Source organism: Octodon degus, unplaced genomic scaffold (genome assembly GCF_000260255.1).
Source record: "Octodon degus isolate 3935 unplaced genomic scaffold, OctDeg1.0 scaffold00200, whole genome shotgun sequence".
Taxonomy (NCBI): Eukaryota; Metazoa; Chordata; class Mammalia; order Rodentia; family Octodontidae; genus Octodon; species Octodon degus.
This window is the reverse complement of record NW_004524776.1, coordinates 4478928-4489042: the sequence shown is the minus strand read 5'-3', so window position 1 is coordinate 4489042 and position 10115 is coordinate 4478928. Positions and strand designations below refer to the sequence as shown.

Below are 10115 nucleotides of genomic sequence, written 5' to 3'. Positions count from 1 at the left end.
TGTTTCAGGGTGAAGCATAACTTTCCCTGGTGGTCTGAAAAGCAAATTCTTTAGCCACAACTGCATCAGTAGCAAATCCGAATACACTGTACTTCTGCCTTAGGTCCACAGAATGTCCATCCATCCATCTTCTACCCCTTTTTATCATACCTTGTCCAGTGAGTTGAATGTTGTCTCTGATATTCCTGTAAGGGCCACTGTTCAGAGAATAGTCAAGTGCAGTGTCTCTCAAGACCTCTCTTAGTGAATGCTGGTTCATGTACAGCGTAATGCACACATGTGAGGTGGAGTGATCAATTCCTTCTGAAAATGGGCAGGACTCACAATTCACAAGAAGCTTGTGTAAATAAGGCAGAAGCACACTTACATCTTGGCTGGAATGCTGCCTTCTTTCTCCTGCCACATAAGCAGACTCTTCCTCTGGTGCTGCCCCAAGACGGTAGCCACCTCCTGCAAAGGGCTATAAAAAACAAGTTCACAAACACTTGGTGGTGGAGTCACTGAGGTACAATGATGCATCTTAGGTAAATGAAAGAGGACAGGATTCCTAATCAAACAAGTACGTAGATGCACTTTCTCTGTACTGACAGAGTCAGGCAATGAGGTAAATAAATCAAATGGCCAAGATGGCAGTGAAACCTGAAATGCATAGAATGCCTGGCCAAAGGGAACAGATGCTACTAAAATTTAAGTAAATATGGCCATGTACAGATTTGGATGCATGATTAATATCAAAGACTTTCTGATTTCTCCTAATACAGAAATTCAATTTGGGATGTAGACTGTAGGTCACAGGTTTGAGAAGTCTGTTCTGAATATCGTGGTTTCATGTTGAAGGTAAGAGATACTATACTAGTCTTCTGCACAGGCGATCATGTGAGCAAATGAGAGAAACTGTCACCAGTGGAGTAAAAGAGGACCCCTCTCCACTGTGGAACCTGAGCACTATAGGCACAGGTAATGACCCTTAATGCTCACTCTTGGTTTACTGGTCTCTCCAGGACTCTTGGTCACTCTCTCCACAGCTACGGCTCCGTGCTCTTTAGCACCTTTAAAGAGATCATCCACCAGCTCGTTGGGACTTTTCTTCCTGGGAGGACCGACAATCTGTTGTCCACTTCTCTCTGAGCCCCCGGCATAAAACCTGTGTAGAGAACACATTTCTAACACCAACTGCACTTGGAAAAGGGACAAAACATGCCACAGGTTCTAGGCACAATGAAGCAAAGGATAAAGTTTCTAGTTTTAAAGAACTTATTGGTTACTTGTGGACACATGTAAGAAGGCAGGCAGGTATGATGCAATGTGAGAGAGAAGTCATGAAGACAATAATGGGCCTCTGGACACAATGAGCTGGGAAGGACACCCAAGTTTTTCTAAGGAATGTCTCTGGGCTGAGTCTGGAAGATGAAGTTATCAAATGAACAGACTGGAGAAGGGCATTCCAGGCATGCACAACAGCATGTCAGTGCAGGACAGCACCAGAACTGTGACTGTAAATATGCATGCCAGCACCTCTCTGAGACAATGACTATAATTCCAGTCAGAAGCTGCTACCTCATCTAAATTAATGATAATTGTGGCATGGTTAGTATAAGCAGCTAGGCTCTAGTTTTGGCTCTGTCACTGTGATCTAGGTAAACTAATGCACTGCTCTGTATACTGTCCTTGTCTCTGAAACGGGAGGGAGGGACCACATGCCCTACCTACCTGCTCCTTAAGTCAGGGCCGTGAGGTTCAAATCAGCAGATGTATGCAAAAGAACAAGCAGAGTAACGCACACATGTGAGGTGGTATGACACAGCACCAAGAGCTTCCCCAAGACTCACCTCACCTTGTCATTCTTGTGACATACACTGGGAGCCCTGAGAAGATGGTACTGGAGAAGGCCAGGGAAGCTCCAATTTCAAACATAAGCTCTAAGATATCTATACCATGCTTTATAATGGGTGAAGACTGGCTTTAGATTAAGTCAGTACTTTTATTTATTTATTGTTACCTTGACCTGAAAACCAATTTTAATATAGCTGCTTATTACTCCTATTCATAGTTAAGAAATAGTATATCCTAAAATTGGGAGATGAGAACTAGTATAAATTACTTTTAGGAGGCCTGCCCCTTAGCTCAGTTCTTTAAGTGGCTGCTTCAACAAAGCAGTCAGGCTCAGGTTGCTGTGGTTCAATCCCCACAACTCAAGCCAGCCAAACCTGCCCTGAAGGCATTCTGAGTCAGCCCCCCCGCCCCCAAAATTACTTTTAGGCCTCAATCCTGCATTCATTATGAAATATGATGCAAAGCATAGGTCTTGGCAGGGACAAGGTGATAGTGTTGCTTTAGGTCTGAAATACTAAGGCCAAGAGAGTTGTAGAATATGAAAAATAGAAGGTCACAGTTTATAAGATATGGCTAGGCAGAAAGTAAAGGCTGGTATTTATATACTGGATGACACTACCTCAAGGAATATAATATGAGCTGGGTATTGTAGGGCATGCCTGTAATCCCAGCACTTGGGAGGCTGAGACAGGACAAGACCAGCCTTGAACTACACTGTTTCCAAACAAACAAACAAACAGAAAGCAACAAAACAGCAAAAATGTAATTCTCAGTTCACTTCCTAAAGACTAACCATTGTGACAGAGCTGCATTTACATAATGGTTTCTGTATGATGTTCCTCAGGAATGTTCAACAGGCTGAAGCAGATCCATAAGGAACTAAAACCAGTGATGTGTGGCTGCGGCCAGTTCATTTTTATTTGATGCAGATAGTGAAAGTTCTACTCAGTGGACTACAAGATCTTCATTAAGGGATCTCCAAGCCTTAGCTTAAGAGCTGGGAAGCTCTGTTGAAGAGAGATGAGATAGTTTCTAGTACTACTGTAAGAAAATAACCTGAGATGTGGCCAAAGATTAATACACAAAGATATTCACAGCACTGATACTTATAGTAGTAAAAAACTAGGAATAATCAAAATGTTGGACATCCCATATGATGGATTATAGACTTTAAAAATGATGATTTTAATGATATTGAGAATTTTTTAAGATTTAGCATTAATCTAATAAAACAAAAGCAAAATTACCTGAGCTTCATCATGTAAAATATAAAGTATATTTATAAAGACTGAATAATGTACCAAAATATTAACTGTCGTTACCAAAAGATAAATTAGTATTTTTCATTATACTAATCCACATTTTCTATAATGTACATTAACTTTACTGTAACATTCCTAAAACTGAAAAACAGATTATGCATGCAAGGATTGGGAGAATATAAATCTATAAACTTATTATTCTACTTATTATTTATGTATTGCTTTTGCCTACAAAAGGGTAGAAACTAAAAATACTGTTATTTGTTGTGCATGGCCTGTAACAGTATAAATGACTTTCTTTCTCCTTCCTATTAGCTTGTTTTCTTCCCCCAATATTCCTCAAAAAATAAATGTTTTTTCAGTCAAAAAACCCAAAAAACCAAAAACAAACCCAAAATACTACAAAAGAAAGAAAATAAGTTTCAAGGGACAGGTAGGACTTGTAAGCTACAGGAAACAGGCTGTGTTCTGGGAATAAGACCCTACCAACAGTAATAGTTAACATTCACTGAGCATGTGTTCTGTTCCAGGTGATTCATGCATTACTGTTGAACTTGTCATGGGCACTGACCTCCCACCGAACACTTACCTTTGGCCCTCTTCCTCCTCGTCATCCTCATCTTGGTCATGAATGAGGTCTCTGAAGGATGTCACTCTATTATCACTGGAGACACAAGAACAAGTACAATGATTTCAGGGAGAGTCAAAGAAGATAATTCTCATCATCAAGGGCTAAGCCCGAGGAAATGGAATCAGATTTTTTTTTTTAAGCAGGGTGAGAAGAAGATATCTGTGGAAGAAGGCTGATCCTTTTACCCTGACAAATTTAAACACAAAATAATGCAGCATTTACTTCAGCAAGATCACACAGAACTAAGACTAAACTAGGAAACACTATTGTTATGTAAATGTAACCTAATTTAAGCTGTCCCAGAAGTGGGATATTGGGGTCTTTATTAATTTAAAAACTTACCAGTCCTTACGCACTAATTACTCCTATTATTTATTTATTTAAATTTTCTTTTACTTTGAAGAGTTAAAAAAAAAAAGAAACAGGGTAACATACAATACATATGTTACAGATTTTCAAAACAATAGCTGATTAACAATGATTGATACATTATCTATTTTTATCGTCAAATATGTTGCTCAGATTAACAGATATGTAACATTTGACACATGACTGAGTATTTTCGTTTGCTTTCAAGAAATTGTAAATCTTTATTCTTGTCTTCTTTTATCACCTTTTTCTAAATAATTATTTTAAAGAATATAATAATAATTGATATGAAATTAGAAATGGTACACATTTAGAAGACCAAGATGACAGGTATTTCAAGCATGGCTTTTGCATTACACATTGCTGTCCTCAATGCAGTTGCTTAGTTTACAGATATTAGCATACAGAGTTAGTCAAGGTGAGAATTCTACACATTAACTGCTATTTTCGAAAAACTTACGGAAATTCTTAGTACAATCACCTTAGCCATCTTGTATATATACTTTTTGCCCCTGCCATTTTTCCTATTGTTTCTTCTTTCTCTCCTCTTTGTTGTTTAATCCTTAAGTTCCATTTCTTTTTACCTGTATCTGTTATACTTTTCAGGTTTTATTTCTTTTTTTGGGTCTACTTCTATCATTTAATTCTCAAATATTTGTGGAATGCCTATACCAGACACTACACTGGATATCGGATATGGATGCAAAGATAATCAGACTCAGTTCTTACAGGCTAGTGGGAAAGATGGTCCAAGCAATCATTCACCAAATCCTGTGTGACAGAGGAAGTATAGAGGCCTTGTGAGTAGAGCCTTTTGCTGTAAGTGAGGGAATGTCAAGAAAGATTTCCCAGAAAAACATCACATTTTAATCAGTGCCAAAGAACTGGAAGATAACAATCAGGTAGATAAAGGTGGTGGAATTGGAAGAGAAAAGGCATGGACAGAGCGTGTCAAGCAAGTCACATGGTCAGATGCAGAGACAAGAGTCATATACTTAAGGAAAATACAAAAAGTATAAATGCAATAGATATGGAAGCAGCAGCACTGAAGGAGAGAAGGACTCTGCCTACTTTGCTACAGGCCAGATATTAGTATTTACAGTAAAAAAAAAAGTGTGCCATGTGGTGTGGGGCATGGGTAGGGAGGGCTACCAAACAAAGGTGTAAGAAGAGTTTATTCTCTCTTGTAACATTCTTTTGTTGCCATTTTCTTTCTAGTGTAGACATGCTGTCAAGCAACAATCTTAAGTCTTTTTTTACAGATCATGAGACATAAATTTTGTAAAGAAAAAAAAAAATTCTCCATATCTCAGGGGGGAAAAAACAGCTTTCCTACAGAACGGGAACAGTGGTGAAATAGGTTTCCTGAAGCCAGACTAAGAAGAGATTATTTACTAGGGAATAATGTTTCAACTCAGTCTTGAGGATTTCAAGGAGATAATCTGATGACAAAAGCAGCTATGGGGTTCCATCTCTTCTTGAGTTAAATGAGGGCAACATTCTGAGCATTGAGGATGGATATAACATAGTTCAAAAGGATCTAACTGATGACACTGGAGATTATGGGGCCACAGAGGAATGTGATCAATGATATATAGTGTGCCTAAGGAGGAGAGAAAACATTCTCTCAGGTTTTCACAGAGAACAAATTGGTCAGGCAATGGCCGTGATTCATTCACATGGCTGACACTGACAAAGGATCTACAAAGTGCGGTACACGGTTACAGGATAAATCCTGAGGGGACTTCACTGGCCTTATCAGATACAAAAGTTACATTTCTTATTATATAGGTCTTACTCTATCTTGGTCTTAACCATCCAGCAGAAAAGTATAAAAACAAGGTGTATATAAAGCAAACCCATATTAATATGCTGAGCTGTAAAAGGCTCAAGTAAACAACTTCTGCAGATAACCCACTACTAGTGTGGACTGCTAGACTGTGTTGGATTGTTTGGCTGAATTCAAGTACTTATAGTATTTCGATGCCAACAGAATACCCATCTCTAACAGGACGAAACAAAAAAAGGGGATACAAAGGAAGGACCATTTTTTATTTGTATATACAAAATAGTTAGGATAGATATACGGCTACTTTCGCTTAATTCAATGAGAAGAAAGATTTGTACGAATAGTATTTGGACAGGATATCCTGTGTGCTTCTTGTACTATGGAAAACCACCAAGAAGATAACAATATACGAGGTATTAATTATTGAAAATGTCCTGTTACTCAGCTTTGAAACTGTCTCATTGATATTTCTCAATAAAATAAAATAAAATAAAAAAAATAAAAACAACTGATGACATTTGCACTAGCACATGTTAATTTTATTTACTTGCCTTCCCAGGGCAAACTTTCCAGCTTGTCTCTGAATAATGAGCATCCATGGAAAAGAATCTCCTTGTTGACCTCTTTTCCACATACACATACACACCTGCTTGAGCAAAGTATTTGCTCCACCTACATATTTTTTTTCCTTCCTATAAAAACTTAAAACATCTAGATTCTCACATGAACCTCTGTGGTGTCAACATCAGCTCTGTCTCTTACCCTGGGACCTTGAGCATGCTATTTAAATTCTCTAAATCTTCATTTTCTCACATTTAAATGCAAGCAGTCTCACTACTAGCCTCCAGGGCTTCCTGTGTGCAGCTGAGGTACTCATACATGCAGAGCTGTTTGCATGCTGCTGGGCATTTAAGTATTAGTCATGAGCAGTAATTTTTAAGTATGGTCCTTGGATCAGGAGAATCAGTATTACCTGTGAACCTCTGAGAAATGCAAATCCTTAAGGCCTACTTTCAGAAACTCTGGAAGTGGTGCCTAGCATCCCAGTTTTAAGGAGCTGTGAAGGTCACTTTGAGATAGCCTTAAGTTTAAGAACCATTTCTCTGGCATAATATTCTCAAAGTCAGTCACCTTATGACACTGAGTCTTGGGAACATTACCAATTGCAGAATCCTTTGTCCTATGGGCTTCATAAATTGTGGAAAGTCTCAGAATTTTCCATTATTTGTCAGTAAAATCCTATTCTCCAGGATATTGGCAATTTGAAGTAACACAAGAGTTTTTAAATCATGACTGCTTTTAATCTAATTGTCTTGGTTCTCTGGCAGCACCTTTTCTGTGATGATAAAAGTTTTTTATCTGTGCTGTCAAAAATAGAAAGTCACTCAACTCTTGTGGTTCATAATCATCTGAAATGCAGTTAGTGGAAACAACTGTTTGTTTTATTTAATTTTAATTAACTTAAATAGCTACATGAAGTTAGTGGCTAATTTACTGGCTAGTATACAGTACCAGACAATGGTAGTTCCTGACATTATACCAAAGCACAGCTTTTGTTAGATGAAAAAGAAAAATAAAGAAACAAGAGGTTACTTCTTGCTTGATCTGTGTACAGGGGATAAGAGCAGGAAGTGTTGCTCAGGAGAGCAGTATGTGATAGCAAAAGCAGCAATGGATTTAGAAGGCCTAGGCTTTGAATGTACAGGCATAGCAGCTGAGTTACTCTAACTTTCTAAACTCAGAATCCTTACCCGTCACTGGTGAGTACTCAAGCTACTTCCAAAGCTGCTAAAAAGATGTAAGAGAACAGAGGAGAGATATATGGCACACCTAGACATTTGTCTCGCATTCCTAAAATATTAGCCCTGCCAAGAGTTCAAGACAACATAGATGAGATGTATGTGGATATGGTTCACAGTGGATTAAGAGTTGCGACCAAAGTTCTGGGCAATAGGACTATGATGAGCTGCTCAAGAGAGAAGTGGGGATGGAGGCAAATATGCAGAGAGCAAGGGAGCAGGCACAACTACCCTAGGAGTTTCTTATGAAAGCGGAAACAATCATCAGTAGAGTTGAGACATCAAATGAATTAACTAAAGAAATGAGAAAAATGGAGTAAGACTAGGAAGGCAGACTCAGCATAAATCCTTGAGGCCTCTGAGTGTCTATATGTTATCTGTGGACAATTGTGAAGATGTTAAACACAGAACAGTCCTGCCCTTAAATTCTCTGGGCTCAACTGTGTGTACAGTCTTTTACTCCTTTCAAGCTTAATGTTAAACTCTGTTCCTTTGATTATTTTGCTTCTATGTTTACATTTTTCAAGGCACTAGAGCTGTTAATTTTTTTTTTTTTTTGAGGGGGTGCTGAGACTTGAACTAAGGATCTTGTGCTTGCCAGGCAGGCACTGTGCTGCTAACCTATACCTGTAGCTCCTATGCTTATGTTTTAAGATACATACTTGCTATGGAATGAGGCAGGGCACAAAGAATAAGGGAACACAGACACTAAAACAATGTAAAAAATAATGGTAGATACATACTTTGTCCAAAGTGCTATATAAGTATTAAGAAGCAGATACTGCTATTAATCTCATTTGACATATAAGGAAAACCAAGGTAAGAAAATTAATCTGCCTCACATTATAAAATTCTGAAGTGGGAGGGCTAGGCTTTGAACCTATGCAGTTAAGCTCCTGAGTCTCTGATCTAATAAGCCACTGAATTTTGGAACAGCTGAAAAAGACAAAAGAATATGATGGCATTAGAGACTAAACTTGCAACTTCTCCCCACTGGCAATTCTTTTTTTTTCTGGCTGGCTCAGCCCACCCTGAGAGGGTGGCTGGTATAGCATGTGGTGTCAGGGGTTGAACGGTGCTCCCCTGCCTAAGCTTGCCTAAACAGGCACTTTAAACCAGTGAGTTATCTTGCTGGCCACTCCACTGGTAATTCTGACATGCCAGTGTCCTTGGGTGGCTGTCAAAGACTTGGATCTCAGAAAATCGACCTTCACCGTAACAACTATGTGCAAAGCACTGATAATCCCATGTGCTACTAACACCTCATATCTTAGTGATGAATTCTGAAATGATCACAAGCAAATAACTAAAAGACTGCTTGCCTATTAACTCTATCCTTTGCAGAAGAGAGGCAGGGAATGATGGGAGGAGAACAACGAAATTTGGTTCTAGTTTTCTTCCAACAAAAGAAGATATGTCTTCAACCTCAAATACACTGAGAGATAATGTACCACTTCATGGCAAAGAAACACTCCGTTTTTTTGGGATGGACCAAACTCAAATAAAACTTTCTGGTGAAAATAGACCAGGAAGTAGAAGCTAAAGTAGTGAGGAAAGTCAGAGTTCAGGCACTTCTCTAAGAAGAGGCCCTGCCTGTCTCTACATTGTCACATCCTGTCATCTGCCAAGGGAGCCAGAAAAAGATGCTAGGAAAGGTGGTACAAATGGGACCCAAAGGATTAATACTGTTTCTCGTAATAAACTAAAGGGTAGGTAGCACAGGCTTGTTTTCCATAAAGACTTAATAGGGTGGGAGGCATCCTACAACACCACAGCAGCATTCCTGCATTCATGTAGCTTAAATTTCCTTATCTATCAACTACTATTGAGTAATCCTAAAAGGAAGGCCTTTGGAGTTTACTTAAAAACTTCCAGATTCCTGAAAGGTCATTTACTAAATAAAAGGTTTTCAAAAACCTTAAAGATGGGCTGGATAGATATCTCAGCAGTCTAAGCACCTGCTTGGTAAATGCAAGACCTGGGTTCAATCTCTAGTACTGGATGCCGTGCTGGCTCTGAATCTGGGTGCGGTGGTGCATGCCTGTAATCCCAACACACTTGGGAGGCTGAGACAAGAGAATCACTATGAGTCTGAACTGTGTAATGAGACCCTGTACTAAGAGTCTAACCCTATACCAAATACATAAAATAAATATTTAAAAAAATCTTAAACAGTACATTCTGTGGTTTCTTCCAGAATTGAACCATAACTATACTCACTCAGATAAGAGTTGCATGTCTCCCATGCAGGAAAGGAGTGAGATGTAAAGGGAATTACTTCCCACCACTTGGTCTAACTTTATTTTCTCACTGAAGCCCCCTAAGACTAAGGCCTAGTTACTGCTAAGATGTCTCTCGGGTAGGTGGATGTTCAAGAAGAAGGGGGTGGTGAATGAAAGCAAGAGACAGGAAAAGGAATACTGTGGGACAGT

The 10115-nt window shown here is 38.9% G+C and overlaps 1 protein-coding gene across 1 annotated transcript in view; it reads right to left on the bottom strand.

Annotated features, from left to right (window-relative positions):
- Positions 1-10115, bottom strand: part of LOC101587662 (NSFL1 cofactor p47) — a 34751-nt gene that overhangs the window by 21295 nt on the left and 3341 nt on the right. The window contains exons 3-6 of the mRNA XM_023704699.1: positions 3685-3759; positions 1711-1716; positions 979-1144; positions 368-460 (exon numbers count right to left, since the gene is read on the bottom strand). Of these exons, the coding sequence (XP_023560467.1) occupies positions 368-460; positions 979-1144; positions 1711-1716; positions 3685-3759 (340 nt within the window). The remainder of the gene's footprint in view (positions 1-367; positions 461-978; positions 1145-1710; positions 1717-3684; positions 3760-10115) is intronic.